Source organism: Mesocricetus auratus, unplaced genomic scaffold (assembly GCF_017639785.1).
Source record: "Mesocricetus auratus isolate SY011 unplaced genomic scaffold, BCM_Maur_2.0 Super-Scaffold_4256, whole genome shotgun sequence".
Taxonomy (NCBI): domain Eukaryota; kingdom Metazoa; phylum Chordata; class Mammalia; order Rodentia; family Cricetidae; genus Mesocricetus; species Mesocricetus auratus.
This window is the reverse complement of record NW_024429182.1, coordinates 3,571,657-3,597,885: the sequence shown is the minus strand read 5'-3', so window position 1 is coordinate 3,597,885 and position 26,229 is coordinate 3,571,657. Positions and strand designations below refer to the sequence as shown.

At 42.0% G+C, this 26,229-nt stretch overlaps 1 protein-coding gene across 5 annotated transcripts in view; it reads left to right on the top strand.

The window, feature by feature from the left end:
• The window catches only part of Atrnl1 (attractin like 1), a 538,539-nt gene that overhangs the window by 81,882 nt on the left and 430,428 nt on the right, over positions 1-26,229 (top strand). For all 5 annotated transcript variants that reach the window (XM_040742230.1, XM_040742247.1, XM_040742234.1 and 2 more), the window contains exons 15-19: positions 4,931-5,112; positions 8,107-8,320; positions 10,693-10,881; positions 14,313-14,531; positions 20,648-20,785. In XM_040742230.1, the coding sequence (XP_040598164.1) occupies positions 4,931-5,112; positions 8,107-8,320; positions 10,693-10,881; positions 14,313-14,531; positions 20,648-20,785 (942 nt within the window). The remainder of the gene's footprint in view (positions 1-4,930; positions 5,113-8,106; positions 8,321-10,692; positions 10,882-14,312; positions 14,532-20,647; positions 20,786-26,229) is intronic.

The following is a 26,229-nucleotide window of genomic DNA, read 5'->3' as shown; positions in this document are numbered from 1 at the left end:
TAAAGGATTTTAATGAACTTTGATAGAATTTAGAACAGATTTGTAGCAAATTCTAAATTGTCCTTAAATATACTTCTGCCCTCTCATTCTACATAATTGTGAGAAATGGTGCTCTCAACAATGATGATTGTAAGTTTAAAATAGCTGTTAATGCTGAAAAACATTGGAAATATTCTGTCCCAAAGTATCAGGTGTTCAGTTATGATTTAATTATTTATGTGTTAATAATCAAATGTCTGTCTTATTAGTATGAAAATTTATTTTTGTCTTTGATAAATGGCAAAATTATATTAAATTTTTACAAATAAGATTTGTTTTGATTTATTATCAGCAACTGTTTAGGTTATAGACTATACCCATGCAATTAGGGCCATGCAAATTTTTTCTAAGCAAAAAGAACTTGTATTAGTTACTTGTCTGTTGCTATGCCAAAATATCATCACCAAAAGCCACTTGAGGAAGAAAGGATTTATTTTGTCTTAAGGTTCAAAAGGGTGTGCGTCCACAATAGCAGGGGAGGGAGGCATGACCTCTGTCAGCAGGAGATGGTCTCCTGTCTGTAGAAGCAACAGGAGAACACGGTTTAGGAAGCCTTGTTCAGTAGCACACAGTCTCAGTTGGCTAAATGCAGAAGCAGATAAGAAAATACAGTGTTTATGTCTGAAATTAAAGAGATTTGTGAAAAGGTAAAACAAATCCACGAAGCTTGTTTCAAATTTGATTTGTGTAATAAAAATAAATCCCCTCATGCTAAGTTTTCTTCCACCCCAATTATATTATGAGAAAACTTAAGTATGTAGTGCATGGAAAAACTTGGCAAAGACACCCAAGTCCTACTCGGAAGAAGCTTCATATAACACCTCTTCCGTATCATCTTTAAAACTGATGGCCGGGTCCCCTGTGTCCATCATTCTCCCGTCCTCTGTGTCCATCATTCTCCCGTCCTCTGTGTCCATCATTCTGTCCCCTGTGTCCATCATTCTCCCGTCCTCTGTGTCCATCATTCTGTCCCCTGTGTCCATCATTCTGTCCTCTGTGTCCATCATTCTGTCCTCTGTGTCCATCATTCTGTCCTCTGTGTCCATCATTCTGTCCTCTGTGTCCATCATTCTGTCCTCTGTGTCCATCATTCTCCTGTCCCCTGTGTCCATCATTCTCCTGGTCCATCATTCTGTCCCCTGTGTGTCCATCATTCTGTCCCCTGTGTCCATCATTCTCCTCTCCCCTGTGTCCATCATTCACTCTGTCGCCTGTGTCCATCCATTCATTAGCACATCTTAGCTTTTGGACATCAGGGGACCTCACTTGAATTGTCAGAGGTTCTCAGGGTTTTGGAGGCATGATGTCTCCAACAGGTCTTTACATAGACAAAGTGAAGATGTCCTAATGTCCAGAGAACTGCATATGTAGAGGGACTTCAATTTAGTATTCTATATTAATAGATTTATTTAAAACAATTAATCAATTTATGTAATAGTGTAGCAAGAAAGATGAAGGTGACCCTCATAGTTTTGAAAGTTAAAGACCACAAGTTTGAGAAGTCCTGCCTTAAACAAATTCTGTGAGCATCTCAGTACTGCTTGAAGGCTATTTTTATAAAGGAAGAGAGAAATTATGTTTCATATGATGGGAACACTAAAATGTTCTAGAGAATAGATACTTTTCAAAACTCAATATAGTTTCAGGATCAGATACCATAGCTGAATAGTGTTTTTGATGTCTAGAAAGACATGAAGAAGTGTGTAAAAATATGTCAGAAATCAATGGTTTATTTCACTTATCTTCCTTTTCTCATTTTTATTAGTTCTTTGAAGATCTTTTACAGTGCATTTTGAATATAGTTCCTTGTCCAGCTCCTCCAAGGTCCATTTCCCTTTCTCAATCCACTAAACTGTGTTTTCTAAAAAAGATATCAAGTCCAATTTTTGCTGACCTTGTACTCTTGGATCAAGGTCAACCGACCAAGGCCTTCACCCTTAGAGGAAACTGACTTCTGAGCATCTGTGAGCTGCCTATAGCTCCCTAACCAGAGCAGCTGCCTCTCACACTGAGTTCTCATGGCGTGTGTTTGCACACTCCAGCTCTCTCACTCTGAGTTCTCATGGTGTGTTTGCACACTCCAGCTCTCTCTCTCACTGAGTTCTCATATCGTGTTTGCACACTCCAGGCCCCCTCACTCAGAGTTCTCATGGTGTATGTTTGCACACTCCAGCTCTCTCACACTGAGTTTTCATGGTGTGTGTTTGCACACTCCAGCTCTCTCACACTGAGTTTTCATGGTGTGTGTTTGCACACTCCAGGCCCCCTCACACTGAGTTCTCATGGCGTGTGTTTGCACACTCCAGCTCTCTCACACTGAGTTCTCATGGTGTGTGTTTGCACACTCCAACTCTCTCTCTCTCACTCTGAGTTCTCATGGTGTGTTTGTACACTCCAGCTCTCTCTCTCACTGAGTTCTCATGGCGTGTGTTTGCACACTCCAGCTCTCTCTCTCTCACTCTGAGTTCTCATGGTGTGTTTGCACACTCCAGCTCTCTCTCTCTCACACTGAGTTCTCATGGTGTGTGTTTGCACACTCCAGCTCTCTCACACTGAGTTCTCATGGTGTGTTTGCACACTCTAGGCCCCCTCACTCAGAGTTCTCATGGTGTGTTTGCACACTCCAGCTCTCTCTCACTCTGAGTTCTCATGGTGTGTTTGCACACTCCAGCTCTCTCACTCAGAGTTCTCATGGTGTGTTTGCACACTCCAGCTCTCTCACTCTGAGTTCTCATGGCATGTTTGCACACTCCAGTCCCTCTCACACTGAGTTCTCATGGTGTGTTTGCACACTCCAGCTCTCTCACAGAGTTCTCATGGCGTGTGTTTGCACACTTCTTGTGTGCAGGCTTGCAGCTGTGGTGTGCTTTCTTGCCTGCAAGGGTGCCCCTGAAATCACTGTGCAGCCCAGAATGACCTCAGACTTCTAACAGTCCTCCTGCTGCAGCCTCCACAGGAGATCATTTTCATGTAAAAGAACCACTCTTAAAGTTCTTTATCTATCTAGTGATTCAATACCTAAGAGTACACATTTTTTCTCTGTTCTTTTTAAAATTCTGATTTCTTGTTTGTTTTCTTTCTTTCTTGAGAGAGAGAAAGAGACAGAGTGAGTGTGAGAGAGAGACAGAGACACACAGAGAGAGAATGGGGTTGTGTAGGTGGGGAAGTGGGAAGGATCTGGGCGGAGTCAGGGGAAGGAGAAACTACGATCAGAATATATTGGGTGAAAAACAATATTTTCACTTAACGTGTATAATGAAATGAATGATATATGGTCTGAGTTAAATAGTAAGCCCCTACCAGGATGGAGATATGGAGTGGGAGAGGGGGTGGGAAGGAGGGAGGAGGGGACAAAGGGGGGAAGAGGCAGATAAATAATAGCACTGTAATTAAAATTGTGTCTGCTTGTGAGGCAAGCAAACATCAGATTGTAATGAGCCTGCTGTGCTGCTCAGATGGGCCTGGTTCTAGATTCTTCACTAGTAAGGCAGCAGGTTTCTTTCTTTTCTAGTTAAAACCATTGCCTCCCTCCCTCCCTCCCTCCCTCCCTCCCTCCCTCCCTCCCTCCCTCCCTCCCTCCCTCCCTCCCTCCCTCCCTCCATCCCTCCATCCATCCCTCCTTCTCTCCCTCTTACTATCTAGCTCAGCCTGTCCTGGAACTCACTCCACAGTGCAGCTGGGCCTGGAACAGCAGTTGTTCTGTGTCTGCCTCCCCAGTGCTGGGTTGTGGGCCTGGTTCATCGAGCTCAGCTTGGCTGGCTTTTCTCCTATCGCGATCTGACCGCAGCCGTCTGCACTCGTACCCTGTCCTCCAGCTTAGTGTTTTCCTGAGCTGCGGCCCAGCGGGTCTGAGACCCACACCTTCTCTTGCCTCTTCCTCCCGTTGCTTCATCTTGTCTTGTCCTACTTTGATGTGACAGCTTTTCTTCATCTTAGATGTCATTTTGAATGGATGAAAACCTAGCCAGTAGGGTAAAGGAGTTTAGCAACTGAGCTGTTCTTATACTTGCTGGGAGAGTGAGAATCAGTTTTCTCCAATGGAGTGACACTATATACCAACTACTCCAGGGCAGGGCTCATGCTCAGGAGTACTTGACCGCATAGTGGATTCCACAGGTTTGTTTTGGTTTCTTATTTTGGTGTGTGTGTGTGTGTGTGTGTGTGTGTGTGTGTGTGTGTGTGTGTGTGTGTACATGCACACGCGTGTGGGTGCTTTTATTTGGCTACAGTTTAGTGTTTTTTTGTTTGCTTTTTTGTTTTTCCTTTTGGGTAGTTCTTTTATTTTGTTTTCTTGGTTTTGTGGGAAACTTAAACTTGGGTGGTTAGAGAGCAGGAGAGAATCTGGAAGGACTTAGGGAGGGGGAGAATATGATCAAAATATATTTAAATTTAAAATTATTTTGAATAATTAAAAAGTAATCTGATCTTTTGTAGCCTGGAATTAGACAACTATAGTAGTAATTTTGTTTTTTTGAGAGGTCATATGCTGAAGCCCTATATTTCACAGCAATCTTTGTAGTCAATGTACATAATAGGTGTTGGAGAACCTATGTTGTTTAAGAATTCAGGAAAGGCCGGGCATGGTGGTGCACTTTAATCCCAGCACTAGGGAGTGTGTGGCAGATGGATCTCCATGAGTTCAAGGCGAGCCTGCTCTACATAACAAGCCGGTCTCAACAAAACATACAAAGGAATTTGGGAAAGAATTAGGATCTTGTGTTTACTCTTCAGCAAACCATTATATTAACTTTATTTGGGATATTAGAAGTTTTGAAATATTCTGTTGAAAAAATTAGATTAACAGTGGTTGTATCTATAATTTTGAAATAATCATTAAAGAACCACACCTTTTTGTAATGTAAAAGTAAGGTGCATTTCTTTCTTTGCCTAGCTCACCTCTGTGGGGAAGGCTGGAATCATGTCGGGGATGCTTGTCTTCGAATCAATTCCAGTAGAGAAAGTTATGACAATGCAAAGCTTTACTGCTATAATCTCAGTGGAAATCTCGCTTCTCTGACAACTTCCAAAGAGGTGGAATTTGTGTTGGATGAAATACAGAAGTACACACAGCAGGTAAGTCCTGCCTGGGGGTCTTCAGGCGATGGGCGTTCGCGATGTCTTCAGGAGATGGGCGTATGCAATGTCTTCAGATGGCAGGCATACGCAGTGATCCCTGCTCTGCAGAAGTGATTCATTCTTTTTGTCTTGTAAACGTTTATCTGAAGGATATTCACTTATTACACACCTATGAAAAGCCGCCAGTGTACTTGGCGGTCCCCTGCTCTATGAGAACCCAGCGATGCACTATTGCGCTCTCCTCAGACAATGAGGCAGAGAAAGAGACAAGAAGAGTTGTTCTCCAGTGTGGTAACTGCAGTTACGGACACACTCAGGGTGCTTCGTGACGATAAGACGGACAGCTAGTCATAACGTGAGCTTATGGAACAGTCCTGGAGAAACACCGTAGCCAGCATTTGCAGTACTTGGAGCTTTTTAGAAGGGAGCTGGGAAAGCCCTGCAGTTTTTTTTTTTTTTCTCAGCTTGTCTTTGAGAGCTTCCAGCATAACGGGTGGTGTGTACAATGGATGTGTTAGCGGGTTGGGGAGGTCTTTTGATATTTATGCTTTAGGAAAATGTCACAGATTTTTAAAATGAAGTTTTATTGTAAATATATGGAACACACAGATGAGATCTGCTTTTTGTTTGTGTGTGTGACATTAGAGGCTTCTCTTTCGTATACGTGTGCTTGACAGTTTACCACTCAGCACGTGAAAATTAGTGCTACTGAAATCCTGCCACTTCATAAGCATTTGATTTGCACACTCAAGGTTTTTGAATTTCAAAAACATTAGAGTTAGTCCTTGAAACTCGGTTCCATTTTCCCGTGTTTAGCACCAGTTATTTTTGGCAGTTACAAAATTGCTGCAAATCTGGTCGTTCGATTTCTGTATTTTAGGACTTCTTGTGGCTGTTAATTTCTGTTGCCTATTATTATACTCCATAAGGAGTGGACGATAAAGTCAGTTATTATAATCTGTAAGGAGTGGATGATAACCTCAGACTTGCTGGGTTGCTGAGTCACGTCATATAAATAAATGATATTCTGTTTTATCAGAAACAACTTTTCGCAGAATTTCAAAGTGGAAACTTTTTCAAGGTGACATTTCATTAGGCATATCCCCACATAAAATGAATTGTATCCTGAGTCATTGCAGGTACACAGGCTTAAGATAACCCTTCTTTGGCCAGTAAAGACCGACAGATTCATTCTTTTTAGAGAGATATATTGGGTCAAACAATCATTTACTTATCGGAAATGGCTAATGAAACGTTACAATGATTTATGGTGTAGTGCAATAAATTTTCATAATACAGTAATTTATCTTGCATTTTCAACTGCCTGTCTGGCTCATTTACTGAGTAATAGTTACTTTAAATGTCTTATCACTGGCTTCATTTTTATTTCTCTTCCTTTTTGTTCAGATTCTTATCATGATGAGTTAGGGAGTGATATTTCATTTTAAATGGTTTTTCTTTGCCACAGATAGGAAGCGTAGGGAGAATTGCCGTGACATGAAGCACATTTTAATGTGAATTTCTGTGTTGGATTGATTATCTGACTAGTGTTATTATAAAGCATGATTTAAAAGGCAGCATTTTGTTATCAAAATACCTCTCAGAAGAAATGTGTAAAACGTAATAATTCTAACATGAAGTAGCTCCTATGATTTTCTGATTAGAAACACTGTTAATGCCACCTCTCTTTCAGCATTATGCTAGATAGGATAAAATAACTTCTATTCTAAGACCCTTGTTTATTAATTGCTATTCATACTATATTCTTTTGGTAATATGGCATATTGTCATAGTGATAATTCATATGGTATTTTAATTTTATCCAAGAAATATCTATTAAGAATTCACAATGCATAATCCATTATGTTTATACACTTACATATTTAAAGGTCTATGGCTAACTTAACATCCCTAGGAACAATTTGTACATCATAAATACCGTGTATAAATAGCTTGTTTATGTTGTTAGAGAATATGATTTAGTGACATTTTTCTGTATTCTGATGTTACATATATAAAAAAATTAGGAAGAATGATGCTTTGAAACAATATTTCATCATTGTGATTGTTAAGTAGTGTAGTGATTTAGAAGACACATTATCACATGTTAAAAAGGTGCCCATAATCGCACAGAACAGTGGAACTTGGAGGCAGAGTGTATTCTTGCTTCTAACTAATGATTAAGGTAAATTATATAAATATAGAATTGATTGTGATTTCATGGTGTTTGATGATCAGTGAGGCTACTAAGAATAGATATGTGGCTTTTGTCAACTTGTGTTTATCAGATTTTCAGTGTGACAGTCAGACTTTGTCTACGAAGTAGATGACGTCAATTTTCCTAAAATTTTTATAAAAGTCCAAACATAACAGGGAAATCCCAACTGGGAAGTCCTTGTGGCACCTTTACTCAGAATGCATACTGATCTGTTAATTTTGTTTTCTGTTTGTGCACAGTGCAGATACTAGATTTAACCTAAATCCATAACTGATTAGATGGTACATCTGATAGTATTAATTGCAGAAGTAATGGCATCTTGATCATTTGCGTTTCCCCCCTTTAGTTGGTGTTTTACTTGGTTGTTTGCTTATTTGAGATAGGATTTTACTTTGTGGCCCTCGCTGGCCTGGACCTCTCTGTGAGGATCAGCCTGTCTTTGCCTCCTTGATGCTGGCAATTAAAGGCACTCTGTAGCCCCATTTTATAGGAGGGGACAAAGTGAACAAGGGCTAAAAAAAAAAAAAAAAAAAAAAAAGAAATCATTGAACCTTGCAGCTAAGCTCAAAGCCCAGTGCTTTCAAAACAGCCTTGTGGTCTCCATCATCCTCTAGATCATACTGAGGTTGTTACTGGAGGTGAAGGGGACTGGAAAGGTAGCTTTCTGTGTCCTCAGATACAGCATTTAGTGATAATGAGCTGCTTGTTGATCGGGATCATGTAGTGGTTTCACTTCTAACCACTTTCCACGCCCCATATCCTATTGTTTGTAGAAAGTATCACCTTGGGTAGGCTTACGCAAGATCAACATATCCTACTGGGGATGGGAGGACATGTCCCCCTTTACAAACACGACGCTACAGTGGCTTCCTGGTGAACCGAATGATTCTGGATTCTGTGCTTATCTAGAAAGGGCTGCGGTGGCGGGACTAAAAGCAAATCCTTGTACGTCCATGGCGGATGGCCTTGTTTGCGAAAAGCCTGTTGGTGAGTATCGTGCATCGATGTTTGTGTTTGCTTTAGCCTGTTGCCAGGCAGTTCTTTCCAGAGGGCAGGGACTGGCTAAATTTATCATGGGGTAAATTTATCCCGATCCTAAATTTCTGATGACACCCAATTCTGTTTTTTAATTGATCTTAGCCTTAACTTGTGATGGTTTATTTTTATATAATTTCTTAAACTTTGCTTACTGTTTTACAAAAATTGTAAGGATTTATTTGTGTGTATGAATGTTTTGCTTGCGCATATGTATGTGTGCCATGTTCATACCTGGTACCTGTGGAGATCGTTAGAGAGGGGTCAGAGAGGGTCAGAGAAGGTCAGAGAGGGTCAGAGAGGGCTAGAGAGGGTCAGGTCCCCTGGAGGTGGAGTTCCAGATGGTTGTGAACCTTTTTGTGGATTCTGGGGTCATCCTGGTCTTCTGCAAGAACATCAAGTGCTTTTAGATACCTAGCCCTCTCTCCAGCCCACTTTGTTGTTGGTATAATGTTTCTTTCTTGATTGTTATGGTGTTATTATGGACATGTGGTTATGGCTATAGTTTAGCAATGACTCTTAATTGGTTAGTCTTTTGCTGTTATCATGGTATGGTTTGAAGGGAAGATTTGTCTTTAAGATTAGTGACTGAATAATTTTTAATCTCACAGCTGGATTGTTTCACTTATCTAATAAAAAGAAATGCTTTTGTTACTTCTCTTGAAATTGATTTTGTCGCATGGAAAATAAGTATTTGAATGCTTTTCTTTTGAAAGCACTGTATTTTTATTGTGGTTATATACACTTCATGGAAATTTGCTGTTTTAACCCATTGTAAGTGTGCACTTCTGCAGCATTAAGTATGTCCCATTGTTTTATAGCCGTCACTACTGTTTATGTAAAACTTAGTGGTTTATTTTTGGCAAAATTAAAACTCTGTTTTTTTGAGGCAGGGTTTGTCTGTGTAGTGCTGGCTGTCCTCAACCCTGCTGGGATTAAATGTGTGTGCCACCACCACTGGCATAGCCCTTTATTTTTTAAACCAAACATTTCTTACTCTTTATGACCCCTGGAAACACTGTTACACTGTTTCTATGATTTGACTGCTTTGAGTACTGCATGTTGTGGAGTCACATCGCTTTATACTCCTGTGATTTCTTTGTTCCCTTAGCGCAGTGTCTTCAGAGCTCATCCATGTGTGATCCAGCCTGCTCACGGCTGAGAATAGTCTAATGCATTCATAGGTCATATTCTGTTTACCTTGTCATCCTCTTGTGGATAATTGGGTTAATTTCAGCTGTTTTGAGAGGTTGCTATGGCTGTGAGCATACAAATACGTCCACTTTCTGGCTGTTCAGAGCAGCATGCTATGACTGGGCTGTGATTTCCCTCCTCTGGGTACATCGTGAATGTCGATTTGATTATCATATAAAAATTCTAGGTCTGATATTTCCAAGACCTGTTTTGCTTTTCCACAGCGGCCGCTCCACTGCACGCCCCCGCTGGCAATGCGCTTCCCAGGTTTTCGACATCCATGCCAATGGCTGTTATTTATTTTTGTTGTTCTGCTTTTGAAAATGACCAGCACCCTAATGTGTGCGATAAATGCTGTATTTTTTGCATTACAATTTTATAGTAAGTTGTATGTTCTCCCTTGCTCATACCAAAGAGAAAGTCACAGGACATTTGCTTAAATAAGATATGGAACTTTTATGGAGAAACTTTTATGGGAAAGTAACTTTGGCTGTGTACTGTTGAGACACTAGAAAGAGCAGCTCTCAGACTACAGGGCTGGTTTCAGTTTAAAAAACTGTGCGCCTTACCCTTTGTGAAGAGTTAAATAAAAGGTTATGTGTTTTCAAATGCACTACTAAATTAGTGCAAATATCCACTTTTTATCATTTTCCCCATGTTCTAATGCTTCAGTCTGCTCAATTTAACTTAAAAAAAAAGTCTGACAAAACCCAAGCATTTGTGTTAAAATGAAATTACCAGGGGCCTGAAGAGGTGGCTGAGTGGATAAGAGCACTGTCTGCTCTTCCAGAGGACCTGGTCTGTATTCTCAGAACCCACACGGCCACTTGTCACCATGTGTCACGTCAGTTCCAGGGGAAATCTGAGGTCCTTTGCATCTGTTCTCTGCAGGCACCAGGCATGCCTGTGGTGGCACCCGTATATGTGGCTAAGCACCTGTCTGCACCCATCACTAAAAGTAGAGATTAGTTTAAAGAGTGAAGGTACCAAATGAAACAATTTATCTTAAAGAGCGAAGTTACTGAATGAAACAATTTAGCTTAAAGAGCAAAGTTACCGAATGAAACAATTTAGCTATTAGAGTGAAGTTACCAAATGAAACATTTGCAGTAATTACTGATCTGTCCCAGTTAGTCCAAATCAAAACGCAAGGCCGTGCAAGAAGCCGTGTTCCCTGAGGACCTCGTGCTCCAACTGTACAAGCAATGGCATGGAGTGTATGTGGTGTAGCAGCACGAAGCGGTGCGTGGACTCCAACGCCTACATCATCTCCTTCCCGTACGGACAGTGCCTGGAGTGGCAGACGGCCACCTGCTCTCGTAAGTACAGAGGGAGGAAATCCAGCCTTGGAGGGCTTTTCAAACAATGGAGAAAACGCTGCCATGGAGAGGTCTGGAAATCTGTCTGTGCCTCTGATTTTCAGGGTCTCATCATCTTGAATTACTGTGATGTTACCACTTTACCACTATGTGTGACCCAGTCCCGGAGCCCTGAGTGTAGTGTGCAGACAGCTGCTGTGTCCTGACAGAGCATCCCCTCACAGGATTTTTGGTGCCTTTAGCTACTCCTTGGCACACTTTTCGTCCCCTTGTCACCTTTTTTCTTTTTTCTTATGTGACTGGTCGTCCCGAAGAATTGACACCAGTTGTTTTATAGGGTTCTCTGTTTGTGCTTGTGCAATTATTTCTTCAACATTAGTATGATAGGCATTCCCCACCCCCCACCCCCAGACTGTCCCATCTCTGTTTCTACATGAGCTGCACATGGGGTTGTTATGCAAAGCGCCTGCAGGTGTACACTGTATAGTGAGGGTTCTTGTGGACGTGGCTAGTAGATACTGCCTGGGAAGATCAGAGCTTGTGTTAGGACAACGGCACCGAGAGACTACATAGAAGGGAGGGTTTACATAAGTGACTTAGAGCCCATTGTAGCTGGGTAGTCCAACTCTGGTGGGCCACATGCCCAGGAGGCTTAGAGCACTGTAGCTGCTCAGTGCAGAAGTTAGATGCCTCAGCGGTACTGAATGAGTGTTGAAGGCCTAGGAGATTCCTAGAGTCCCTGATCTTCAGTCCACCCTGGAGCCCTGGGATACTGGAGTCTGGTTTCTAGGAAGAATGGCAGTTGTAGCATAGACAGATGTATTTACCAGTGTGAAGCAAGGGGCGGAGAGCAGGCAGCATTGTTTTCCCTGAACCCTCTTAAAAATAATAAGTAACATATTTTAAGTAATTGGATATTTTATTTGTAAAATAAATTCAAAGGACATTATTTAAAGGAATAATATATTTCTTTCTTAATATATAGAAATTTCAGTAAAAATGAGGTTAAAATAATAATGTAAAATAGAAGCCTGAGCTTATGCCAGGCATCTTAGAAATCTGTCTGTCACTATTTTGGAGATTTCATGAATATGCATAATTAATTACTCATTTGTTTTCTTTTGTGATACTAGGGATAACTGGATTCCCATGTTCACTGAACAGCAGTTTGCCAGTGAGCTGTGCTTCCAGCAGAAATCCTTACTATTGGTTTTAAACACTGGTATTATTATTAAGCCCCTCTCCACATCCTGAGTGCTGGGAATCTGACCAGGGCTTTGTATACTCCAGACCCAATCTAAAAACTATTCTTTTCTGGACAGTTGATGTAGGTAGTTATTTTTTAAATTTGATGAATTTACTGATTAAAAGACTTGGACACATTTAGGAAGCCCTATTGAGTATTTTATAACACAGCTTTCAAAAACTCCTAAATAAAAAAAAATCATCAGTTTATTGTCCATAAGTGTAGGTGGAGTTTTTTAAGTCTTGGCAGCTGATTCCCAAATAGCCACTCAGAGGTTTTATTAATAAGAAATGCTTGGCCAATAGCTCAGGCTTATTACTAGCTAGCTCTTACATCTTAAGTTGAGCCATATTCCCCACATGTCTAGGAATGTTTTACCAAGGATAGTGTAGTTGATCTAAAGTATATCTTAAGGACCCATCTTATTTATAGTTCCTTAAAAAGATAACTCTAAGGTAAGGTTACCTTGGGTGTGAGGCAGTTTCTTTTCATCATCGAACAATTATGATTGTAATGTCACAGTTGTACCTATGGGAGGTTTGGTGGTTTTTATTATTTCTTGTTGACTTCATAGTAAACCAATACAGTTTTTAAGGCAATCATCACAACTGTCAGCCAGTATTTGAGCTACACATAATCATGGAAGTAAGGGAAATGCTTTAGATCAGGGGACTAAGGAGGGTATGGCAATGTATGAAATGTTTGGTCCCGAAGTGTCTATTGAAGGGGATTGTCATCACTTATCACTGTGCATTGGCAAGATGTGATGAGAGATGTTATTTTGTAAATATGTCTCTCTTTGGTTAATGAATAAAGCACTCTTGGCCAATAGGGAAGCAAGATAGGTGGGACTAGAAGTCGAAGAGTATTTTGGGAAATGTAGTGAAGAGAGAGTTTTCACCATGTGATCACAAGAAGAGGATGCATGAGGCTGCGTCCTTGGAAAGATAAGTCCTTATAAAAATGTATATTAGTAATTATGGGTTAATGATTAAGTCAGAGCTAGCCGATTAGAAGACATAGCAAACGCCAACAGCTTCATAATTAATACAGCGTCTTGTGTGTTATTTGGGGGCTACAGCACCAACGGGACCCGGGCAGGAATCCAGCAACAAAGATGTAACTTCCCACCTTTTACTAAAGTCGTTTCTTTTCTCTTACAATATATCCTGATTACAGTTTCCCGAGGCTTCTAAGAGATGACAGCCAAGCATGGCAAAATAAAATATAGTAAGGTAACACAAAACCCATCCCATCGAGGCTGGATAAGCCAACCCGACGGAAGAAAAAAAGCATTAAGAGCAGGCACAGAGATCCTCTTGTTCACACACTCTGTAGTCCTGTAAAATACCAAAGCTGAAAGCTGTAAAGTGTATGCGGAAGACCTGGTGAAGACCTGTGTAGGTCCCGAGTTTGCTGTTTCAGCCACTCTGAGTCCGTATGGGCCTCGCTTGGTTGCTTCAGAGCCTTTGTTCTCCTGGTGTCCTCCATCCTCTCTGGCTCTTACAATCTTTCCACCTCCTCTTCTGCGGGGTTCTCTGAGCTCTGAGGGAGGGATTTGCTGGAGACATTCTCTTTAGAGCTGTGTGTTCCAAGAGCCCTGGAAGATACTACTTTGGAAAAGAAAACACTCACACCTATGAATTATCTGTTTAGAAAGTTAAAGAAGTGAACGCTGTATTTTATTTTCAATATGATTTGAGATGGTTCGTATCTACTGCTTTCTAAAACCTAGTCTCCAAGGCTCTTGGTCTTCAAACACCTGACAGCAAGTAAGATCCTCAGTGAATTCTTGAATCTAACATTTTGCTGTTGAGTTTTTGACGTTTACCAAGTCAGTTCCCTGATGACCCGTTATGGCAAGATACTCAGGAATCTTTAAGTATGGCCTTAATTTTTTTCTGTGTTATGGTTACCATGTTTTGTTATTTTCCCTTTCAATATCCAATTCAATTCATCTTCTCTTTGCTCATGACCTGTATTATGTGTGCACGTGTACATATTTATTCGTGCATATATATATGTGTGACAAATTGTTCCTATCTGCCAGGTATTTATGCAAATTATTTCTACTAACTGAAGATGGCATTCTAATGTCTTTCTTCTTACAACATTTTTTTTTCCTGAAGCGTGCAATTCTGCTTGGTTACAAAATCGTTTTGTTTTTAATGCTTCTGTCCTGCAGCTCAAAACTGCTCTGGGTTGAGAACCTGCGGCCAGTGCTTGGAGCAGCCTGGGTGTGGCTGGTGCAATGATCCCAGTGATACTGGGAGAGGGTACTGCACCGAGGGCTCCTCGCGGGGACCGATGAGACTGGGTGGAGCCCATGGCCACGAGGTGGCCCTTGACACCAGCCTGTGCCCCAAAGAGAAGAACTACGAGTGGTCGTTTATCCAGTGTCCAGGTAACAGAAACTCTTGTTTTCTCCATGAATGCACTGCTGTATTTCACTGCATTATTATACTGCCTTGTAATTCTCCTGCTCTTCAGTGTTTCCAGTAAACCTCGCGGTGAGTATGGATATTATATACGGAATATCCACAGTGGATTCATGTGACCTTATTTTGAGAGCCACCATTGATATTCACTACTATTCAAATTTGAAGGTCACTGGGTTTTTCAGGGGCTCTCTTCACATTTCTGTATTCCTTATTCTGTGCTTGTTTGGAAGGAAGTTGAAAGTTTAATTTATTCAGTGCATGTTTTCTGAGTACCCTCTGTGTAGTAAAAGAGTATATTTCGTGGTTTAGGCGCTAGAAACATAGTTGATAAATTGGCTTAAAAAATCACTACACCCATGGAGAATACATGTTTATTGAAATAAGTGAAATTTACGAGGTTATGTGGAGATGAATACTAGTAAATGAAAGCAGGGGACTGAAGCTTGCTTTTTAGAAAGCAAAGCTTTGCTGCGGTTTAACACTGATTAAAGCCCGAAGGAGAAGAAGAAATGTTTCATGACTGGAATGCCTGCCTGTGTGGCGAGCTACAGAAGAGGTGACAGGTACATGAAGGAATGAGGAGAACTTAAACATGGAGATAGAAAGTCAATAATATGTGCTCTGTTAGGCTGGCTACCACACAGGAGTGTGGTGCTCAGGCCCAGCGGGGACTTGGGAAGAGCCATGGCGAATGCCCGTAAGAGCCGCTCCCCGAGGCTGGTGCTTACCTGCTTCTCCATGCCTTCCTGGTGCCACGGGACGAAAACCCCACATTTCGGAGCTGACCCAATGAGCCTGATGATTAGCTTCCTCGGGACCAGTGACAGCTGAGGCAGTAGGGTTGAGAGCTACCCAGACGACTCTTGAGATGAGATGCTCGCACTGCAGCACAGAGCAACAGAGAACAGAAGACTCTTTGGATGAGATGCTCACGCTGCAGCGTGGGGCCACAGAGCCCAGTGAAAGTAGAAAAAACAAAGCAAGGCAATCAAGGGGCTGGAACCACAGAGTGCCCTGTCTGCACTGCAGTGCACTTGCAGAGATGGAGCCGCATGCCCTGTCTGCAATGCAGTGTAATTGCAGACATGGAACCCCATGCCCTGTCTGCACTGCAGTGTAATTACTTACGGAGAGATGGTTTAAAGACCATCTGAAACAGACTAAGGTGTGTGGATGGAAACTTTGGTAATTAGTCAGGAGGAGGCAGAGATTGCTTTTTCCTGAATAACACGTAAAGTTTGAGGAGGTGTGGAGGCTCTCTACGGCTCTGTAGGCAGTGCGTGGCTGTGCATTTGTCCAAATCCACAGTGCATTCTTGGGATGTAGTTCAGTGATAGATCGCTGCCTCATACTTACAGGTTGTTGATTCAGTGCCTAATACTGTAAAGCTAAAGTAAACACAGTTCACACCTATGTACCACAAAATGTGAAATTTACTGTGTGTAATAAAGCCATCCCACTTAAGATAATGCAAATTATCAGAAACGAATCTGACTGTGCTATGGGATCTCTCTCTGTTTCTCTGTCTCTGTCTCTCTCACACATACATACACACACATATGTGACTTTGATTATTACCTTGGAAAATTGTTCGTTTGTTTTTTTTACTGTATAGTTAAAGGCTACAGAAAAACCTTTACATAAAACTGTTCTATCCTGAGAGAGAGAGCGAGAGAGAGAAAGAGAGAGAGAGAGAGAGAGAGAGAGAGAGAGAGAGAGAGAGAGAGGTGGAGGAGGGAGGGAGGAGGCAGTAGGGAAGATAGAGTTATATTAAAGCCAGTCTGAAAGTCTGAAATGGGTCAAACCCAGGAAACAAAATAAGCATTTGAAATTATTTCTCTCTCTGTCTCTGTCTGTCTGTCTGTCTGTCTGTCTCTCATATACACACATGCACATGCACATGCACACACACACACAAAATGCATGCTCACATGTGTGTGAAGTAGAAAAAGACTACATGTGAAGAGGGAGCTTTGTGAGGGGAGGGGTTGAAGGTGATGTGGGTTATATGATCAAAGTATCTTTTTTTTGTTTTTCGAGACAGGGTTTCTCTGTATTGTTTTGGAGGCTGTCCTGGAACTCACTCTGTATACCAGGCTGGCCTCGAACTCACAGAGATCCGCCTGCCTCTGCCTCCCGAGTGCTGGGATTAAAGGCGTGCACCACCAATGCCCGGCTATGATCAAAGTATCTTATTTATGGATGAAAATGTATAATAAATCCCTTGTTATGTACATTTAATATATGCTAATAAGTCAATATAGAAACAAAATAGGGCATTTTGTCAAAGTTGTAAAGTCCACCTAAAGTCCTTAATTTTGATTATAGTGTTATACTATTAATTAACTAACATTTCTTAATTTTGCTAAATGTTGGGGTAAGATAACTAATATTTGGTATGAATTACCTTGTTTTACTTTTATACTTCTATAAATATAAAATTCTGTAAATCAAAAATTTAAAGTACAATTTCAAAAACACATACCAGTTTTACAACTGTAGTCAGAGGAATCCTATAGAAAGGAAAAATGTAGTTATTGGAATTGAAGACCGGTGAGTGCATTCGTAGGTAAAATGTGCAAGACAGACTCAACAAAGTAGAAAGAAGATAAGTGCTAAGAAGCAATTCAGTGTTCAGGAGAAGCAGGCAGAGATAAAGATGCAGGGAGCGACGGGGGTCAGAGAGTGAAGAGTTCTGAGTACACTCAACAGCAATTCTAAGACACCAGAGATCACGTTTCTCTCTCCATGTCTTCCTCTTCAGCAAGTCCTCAGATCACATACCTCTTCCAGTTTCCAGTTTCCAGTTTCCAGTTTCCAGTTTCCAGTTTCCAGTTTCCAGTTTCCAGTTTCCAGTTTCCAGTTTCCAGTTTCCCTCCCTCCCTCCCTCCCTCCCTCCCTCCCTCCCTCCCTCCCTCCCTCCCTCCCTCCCTCCCTCCCTCCCTCCCTCCCTCCCTCTCTTCCTCCCTCCCTCCCTCCCTCCCTCCGAATAACCCACTAAGAGGGCTGGAGAGTACTGCTTCCCCCAAGGTCTGGGTGGGATTCCAAGCACACGGGGCAGCTCACAACCACCTGTAACTCCAGTTCCAGGGGATCCAGTGCCCTCCTGTGGCCTCCAAGGGAACTGCACACATGTGCTGCACAGCCGGCAAAATACCCATAGCCTAAAATAAAGTTTTGATGAAAAAAAAAAAGAGTACGTGGCTTTTTAAAGTCTAAGACATTGACTGTCTAGTCCCTTGCTGTAGCAGTAGCAATAAAATCCCAGAGACAGATATTAGGGTTCATGCTGAAGATCAGAGAAGCAAAGTGGGCAAGCCGCCAGAGGGCTCTCACCTCTACCAATGCTCAGACCGAAGGGGCAATCCACCCAACCTGAGATGGCATCTCCAGGCTGCACTGCTGCTCACCAAACCTCAGACTGCTCCTGAGACCGCACTGAGCTCCATATATTCTCTCCAGTGCCAGGATCAAATGTGTGATTTCCCTTTTAGATTGATTCACTCTCATGCAGCCCAGGGTGGCCTTGAACTCATGGAGCTCCGTCTGCCTCTTTCCCCTGAGTCCTGGGATTAAAGTGGTATGCCACGATTGGCAAATTTCCATGACTAACTAGTGTGGTTGGCTTTGCCTTCTGATCTTGAAACCATGCATCATTTTAGTCCCAGAAAATTTCTTTCTTTCTTTTTTTTTTTTTTGGTTTTTACGAGACAGGGTTTCTCTGTATTGTTTCGGAGGCTATCGGTCCAGCCCAGCCTCGAACTCACAGATACGCCTGCCTCTGCCTCCCGAGTGCTGGGATTAAAGGCGTGCACCACCACCGCCCAGCCAGAAAATTTCTTTTTATTTGAAGGTAGGCTACATATTGAAAAAGGTATTGGGCAAGCTTTTTTTCCTCCTTGATTGTCTGTGTAAACATGTTGGAAATTTCCTAATAATGCCATGAAGATATTTTTAAATGCTGCACATCTGTTTATAGAGAGCCCATATTTTCAGATCTCTGTGCATTATTTGCATATCAAATGATGAATTTGTCATTATGTTTTATTTGTGATTTTTTTTCTTTCCTGTTTGCATTTCCATAAATAAGGAGCCATCTGGGGGTAGATTTTAAAATGTAGCAAAATAAAATAGATGGATCGCCTTTAGTTTTATTTGTGTTCTATAGTTATGTTGATATTGGAGCACTTGAAATATCAGTTATCCCGGGAGAATTACTCAGTGTCAGGTTATGTTACCTCTTGATGCAGTCTGGTGGGAGCGTTAACTAAAGCATAGGCCTGCGAGCGTAGCCTCCCTTCTGTGTTTGATACGGCTGGTGCGCAGGGGTCCATTTCCTTACAGCATGCCTTGTCCTTTGCCTTTTATAGTATGTTAGGTGTAAGCTCTGACAGTTGCCAGCACCCTCCATCCCCGGAGTTCCTCCCTGCAGTTGGTTCTAAATTACATCATGTCTGGGTGGTCCAGCCTCTTTATTAGCGCCCCCCCCTTATCAGCGGCCATGTGGGGTTGGATCCAAGAAGTAGGTTTCTTGGCTGCCCTTGGGTTTTCATCATTCAGACAGCAGAGGTTGACTGGCATTTGGCCAGCGGTGTTCTTCTAAGGCGAGGAGGTGGCATTGATCAGTCCTGTGTTCTTTGTGTGGCTATTGCCACACTCAAATGGCTGCTGTTGTAGGAACATGTATGCTCTTGCAGTCATAATCTGTGTAGGGTTGGAAATGTGAGAGTTGAATTCATCCTTCTTATTCTGAAGCAAGTGCTTGAAACCCAATAATGTTCTCGTGCGGTTTGAAATCCCACAAAGTCATGATATCCTGTTCGTTATTTTGCTTCCTCTGGCAATTTATGCAGAGTGGCTACTCATTTTTTTTTTAACCTGAGTGAGTTAAGTATGCATATGGCATAAATCTACAAATTCCCCCTTAACTGTTTAAGCATAATAGTAGAAGTTTTGATAAGTGTTTTTTAAATTTTTTTTCTAAAGATATTTCTTCTTTTTCTTTCAAAGATTTATTTATTTTGTATACAGTGTTCTGCCTGCATGTATGCCTGCAGGCCAGAAGAGGGCACCAGATCTCACTATAGATGGTTGTGAGTCACCATGTGGTTGCTGAGAATTGAACTCAGGGCCTCTTGAAGAGCAATCAGTGTTCTTAACCCCTGAGCCATCTCTCCAATACCAGTGTTTTTATATAAAAGAACTCCATTTTTATTGTTGGCAACTGACCATGCAGAAAAATCTTGCTGAACTAAGTTTGCCATCACTAACTAAAATGAAAGGTATATTTGTGAGTTTTAAACATTTGAAAACAAGATTGTGGTATTTTAGATTGTGGTATTTGATTTTCTTTTATCATGAACTTTTTCGTTAGATTTTTAAAAAAATTTTTAGGTGGTTTAAAAATCAACTTGTTTAAAGATATTCCTTGCTGGGTGGTTTAGGGCACATGCCTTTATTCCCAGCACTCAGGAGGCAGAAGCAGGGTGACCTCTGTGAGTTCAAGGCCATCCTGGTCTTCAGAGGGAGTTCCAGGACAGCCAGTGCCACACAAAGGAACCTTGTCTTGAAAAAAAACCATAAAAAAGATACATTTTATTCAAATTAAAAGAGTCCCATTGTCCATCTGAATAGTAAATCATTTTCTGGAAATAAAACTCTGTTGCCAGATAATTTTCTCTATTTATAGTTTGTTACTAAGTATAAATAAATTCATGATGTGTTAAGAACTTACCATCCTTTACCAAGAGCTATAGTATCTAATCTTGTTTTTATACATTTTAACGGATAAAACATTCATGTGGTTCTTTAATGATTATATTAAACCACTCCTTCATTACCTCTGGTAGTGCACCTCACCTCGACCCCTGCATCTTACAAACAGTGCAGCCCCTTGTGGCCCTACAGTGAGACGCGTTCACGTCCTGCTGATGCTTTTGGCTGCCTGTGCCATGTGTTTAAAAGCTGGGTAAAGCTCTTTGTCTTTGCTAGGGTCAGGTTTCAAAGGTGACTTCTGCTTGTAGCTGTGTGCTTCCATCTCTGTTTGGCTGCTTGTGACACCTTCTACCGTTTTCCTCAGCTTGCCAGTGTAACGGACACAGCACGTGCGTCAACAGCAACGTGTGTGAGCAGTGCAGGAACCTCACCACCGGGAAGCAGTGTCAGGACTGCATGCCGGGATACTACGGAGACCCCACCAATGGAGGGCAGTGTACAGGTAAACACGTTCTCTCCAGGCTGTGTTTGCTAACTGAAAGGAAATGAGAAGCGAGCTGTCTCTCCTGTAAAAGTCCCTAAGATCATCTCTCCTGTCCAACTTCAGTATTTCTAAAGGTAGTATATACTGATTGAAGACTGTGAGCTATAAAAGTTCTGTATATGCTTCTTTTAAACTAATACTTTTTTACTTCAAATTGAATGCATACTGGTTACAAGAAATGCAGTAAGGGTACATATATTTTCATTATTAAAGTGATCGCTGCAGATAGGTTTTTGACTGGAGATTGTTGACTTTTGGGATAACTGACAGTTGTAGAAGGGTAGATGCCTAATAGTGGGTAACGTTTCCTTTTGCACAGGGCAGCAGTCAAGGGAGTGGGCTTGGCCTGAAGCATCAGTTCTGTCACTGTTATGAAACCCTCTCGACTGATTTCTTTCGTTTAGCACAGCTTCCTTCTTTTTCATTCTCATTGCAGCTGTAGCCCTCTGCTTTCCTTTCCCAACTTCACGCAGGCCGCTTTTAATCCCCGCCTAGTCCTCCAGTGCCGCCATGTGCGTGTGGCTGCGACCATTCATCGCAACATGGACGGATGGCCCGTTAGGGGCTGCACCACAGTAAACCCGTCCTCGCTCCCCCGGCAGCCGGCAGCTGCAAGCATCTCCTCAGCAAGGAGCAGGGCTCCGTGGCCCCTTCCCATCCCTGCTGGGTTTTGAAGTGTGTTGGTCTTAGTCAGGTCATATGTGTGCAGTTACAGCTGCTGGGAATTCATGTGTGCAGCCCTCCTGGCATGAGTGGGAAACACTTGACAGTAGTCCTCCAACTGCCTCTGGCCTTTATGGTCTTCCCAACAGCTCTTCTGAGCAGATCCCTGAACCCTGTGTCGGGCGGGCGTGCCATGTGGATGTCCCATCTGAGGCTGACCAGCTGCGTGTCTCTGTCAGCTGTCAGCTACTACAGCGGGAAGTTCTTTGGACGGCAGTTGAGAGCTGCGCTAACCCTTTGGTCTAACAGATCAGATAATGCATGCGGCGTGCAGTTTAGTACCCATGTCCATTTAGCGGAATGCTGGAAGTAAATTTCTTTCTAGAGTTTATGACTCAGCCAGCGAACGGTTCTTGGCCCAGTTAACAGGACCAGGTGTGAATTCTGTCATGTGGCCTGGGCCTTCCATCCAGTCAGAAAGCGGTTGGTTACTGCCAAAGCATGCCAGCGTTGTCAGCGGGCATACCTGCTCTGTTGGCCATTGTTGTAACGCGTGGTGTTCACAGCTGGGTGACTGCTGGTTAGGTTTCCCCTTTGGTCTTGCACTTGGCATCTCCTGTGGAAATCAGCCTGTAGGGATGAAGCTTCCAGGTCGCAGCCGGTTTGGTTTTTCTGTGTCCCGGGAGAATGTATGTGGTGTCCTCAGCAAGTGTCTTATCACCTACTTCAGCACTGTGGTGAAGAAGAAAGTTCCAGGCAGCCATAACAGCTACAATAAATCTCCTTAAAATAGTTCCTAAGGCGTTCTAGAGAAAGCAAAACACTCAGAGTGAACGGATGAGGAGGAACATGTGTGGAGACGTGTGACACTACGGAGTGTCTTGTGGGAAATTTGAGAACTCTGGCATGTACCCCGAGTGGTAGATCCCTGACATTTCTGAGTGCAGGTGTGACAGAATACAACTTTTTTAAAAAAGGTTATTTTAGGTACTGTTTTTAAAGTAAATAGTCGAGGTTCCAAGTTCAGTGGGAAGGTTATTGTAGTAATATGGGTGGGTGATGATGGAAGCTTAGGCCTATTATTCTGTGATCATTAAATATTTTCCCCCACACTGTAGATTGTCTTTTTAAAAAGTCATACTGTCCTTTAAAATGTAAAGGTTTTTGGGGTGCAGCATCTGCCCCATCTATGACCCGCTGAAGTGTCAAGGGATCCTGTGGAATCATAGCATGTAGGAGAGGAATGCCAGTGGGGTCCAGTGTTGCTGGTCTCAAAGCCGGAGGCCATGAACCTGACCGACAACTCATTACACAGTGAACATTTGTAAATAAAGCTGTTTTGACCAAAGGGTCTACTGGGTGACACCCAGCAGCTCCCGTTGCCACTAAGTAGGATAAAGAGACAATGGAGCAGTAGGAATGATGGAGGAGGGAAGTGGCTTCATTTTTCTTTTTCCTTTAGTTATTGTTCATTTTTATCTTATTTTCATTTTTTTTAATTGTTCCTTTGGGGTTGTACTACAAGTCAGGAACTGGAAACGTTGCCAGTTTCCCCCCTTGTTTTGTGAAACCCAATAGATAAATACGCTATTTTCAAGGATTTGGAAACAAAAGTTATTGGGGATAAACAGATTAGTAGGTGGTCAGGGACACTCTCTGTTTTTCCAGGTGTTCGGTTCCTAGTACCCGTATCAGGTGGCTCATAACCTCCTGGAACTCTAGCTCCCAGGTATCTGGTACCATCTTTTGGCATTCTAAGTGCACATGCACACAGACACATACATAGACACAATATACACTTACATAGTCACAGACACACACACAGAGTCACAGTCGCATACACATAGATACACACACAGATACAAATACATATACAGATATACACACAGAGTCACAGTCACATACACATAGTCCCACACCCATATAGACACAAATAAAGACACATGTACACACACACACACACACACACACAAACACAGATACAGACATATACACAGAGTCACAGTCACATACACACAGTCACACTCTCACAAAGACACAAATACACACACATGCAGTCACACACACACAGACACACATACAACTACAGACACAGTCACAGATACATACACAAACACAGATACAGACATACACACAGAGTCATAGTCACATACACACAGACACACCCACATAGACACAAATAAAGACACACACCAGTCACAGACACACACGGACACACATACATACAACTACACACATACACACAGTCACAGTCACACACATAAACACACACATACACACACATACACAGTCATACACCCGCATAGATACAAATAAAGACACACACACAGATACATACAACTACAGATGCACAGACATACATGCACAGACATAGATACAGACTTACACAGAGACACAAGATACACACAAAAACAGATGTATAAATTAAAATGATAAATCTTTAAATATAAAATAAAAAGATTTCTAATTTCTTAAATTATGTTTTAAATTTTTTCAAAGATGGTAGTTAGCTGCCATATGGGTTCTGGGACTCAAACCAGGGTCCCTGGAAGGGCAGCCGGTGTTCTTACCCACTGAACCATCTCTCCAGCCCTTGTTGATAGAGTTACGGAAGGTTCTGAGCCACTTGACACAGTTGCTAGGGACCGAACATCTGGAAGAACAGAGAGTGTTCCTGACCACTGAGCCATCTATTTTACCCCCCAATTTTTTCTAATTTTACCCCCCAATTTCTGTCAGAATGTATTGCCGAATGCATATGATTGATTATACAAACTTTTGCCTACATGGGCAAAAGGAACGAGTCACTCTCTATAGTAGCTGTAAAATAATTTAAATTGTTATGAAGGGTTTTATGTTTTCAGCAGGCAGGGTGCTTTGAGAAATATGTTTCCCCTTTGGGGACAGTATTCCTCTGCTAGATTTAAAGCTAGTTCAATTATTCCGAATTAATTTTTGTTACTGACATGACACATCTGGCAAGCTGAGGCACAGTAAATAGAAATTTAAATGGAAAGAAGGATTGATGTCTGTCTTATTCATTGTCATAGATTTTTATGAAACTTTAAATAATCCTTGACTTTTTTTTAGGCCCTAAAAGGTGGCAAGATGATATCTTGCTGTCTGTGACTTTATATTGTTGTGTGATGTATAAAAATAACTGATTTTTTAATGGCCACATTAGTTACCTAACTAATAAACAGCATGTCACATTGATAAGTTATGTAGTAATGACTAAAATTAAAATTTTAAGAGCGAGGAAGCACACATTTATTGCCCTTTCCTGGGAACTGAGCTTGGGTCCTCTAGAAGAGTGGTACATGCTGGCCCCCGAGGCTTCTCTCCAGGTCCTTATGGGTTACTTTTAGAAGCCTAACCCCTGAAAACACTGTCATTGTTTTATCGGTAACTTTGTAAGGCTGTTTTCAGACTGTGGCACTCATAGTTACCATGAAAGCTGTCCATATTGTCATTGTTTAATCGGTAACTTTGTAAGATTGTTTTCAGACTGTGGCACTCATAGTTACCATGAAACATGTCCATATTGTCATTGTTTTATTGTCATTGTTTTATTGGTAACTTTGTAAGGTTGTTTTCCGACTGTGGCATTCATAGATACTTTATTGCTATAATTCATGACTAAAAGTGCTTTCTTGGGGTCTTATATGTGTATCTATAGATCTTATATGTGTATGTATAGATTATTACACATGTCTACAACCGTTGTAAACTGCAGTAGAATACAGCATTGTTAGCAGTTTGAATTTTAAGCTGGGAAGTGGTGGCACATGTCTTTAATCCCAGCACTCAGGATGCAGAGGCAGGTGACTGTCTGTGAGTTCAAGGCAGGCATGGTCTACAGAGTGAGTTCCAGGACAGCCAGAGCAACACAAAGAAACCCTGCCTGGAAAACAACAACAACAAGAACAACAAGAAGTTTGAATTATGGTACCATATCGCTTAGTTTTGCTTGCCACAATCATGCTGGAGAAGTTACTTAGTTCCCAGTTTCCTTATTTGTAAAGTGAACTTATATTGACGTGACAGATCGTCAGTGACATTCATTCGTGCCTGTGCAGTGTGTGTGTGTGTGTGTGTGTGTGTGTGTGTGTGTGTGTGTGTGTGTGTGTGTGTGTATTGCAGGCCCACACGTGCTTGGGAGCGGGTATGCACATTGTGTGCGTGTGGGTGCCCACTGGTGTGTACCTCATGCATTGTTCCGCAGTCTGCTGTTCTGAAGCGTGGCTCTGCCTGAACTCACCAACTGCTGTGCTGGCTTGCCAGTGCGCATCTGGGATTTGCTTTCCTCTGCCTGCCCAACTCTAGGATTGCAAATGAGTGCTATAATGCCCAGATTTAAAAACATGTATTTATCGTGTGTGTGTGCATATGTGTGTGTGCATATGTGTGTGTGTGTTTGTGCATGTTTACAGGGGACCTTCAATGCCATGGTACATGTTGGAATTCACTGAGCAGTTTTTAAACAGTAAGACATTTATGTTTGAGAATTTCATGAGTATGCATGTTTTGATTATACAGCTCCCCAAGTTCACGATTTCCATGTTTGTGTGGGTCCCCCCATTGCCCTGCCTACTTCTTGTTGTTCTCCCCTTTTCCTCTGTGCACATCCCACTGGGTCCATGAGTTGCTTGTGTGTTCATGGGCGGGGCATCACTTCTGTCCTTCCTTTGTAACCTTGCTGAGGGATGCAGGCCATGTGGCCTGCGCAGCGAGCGTCT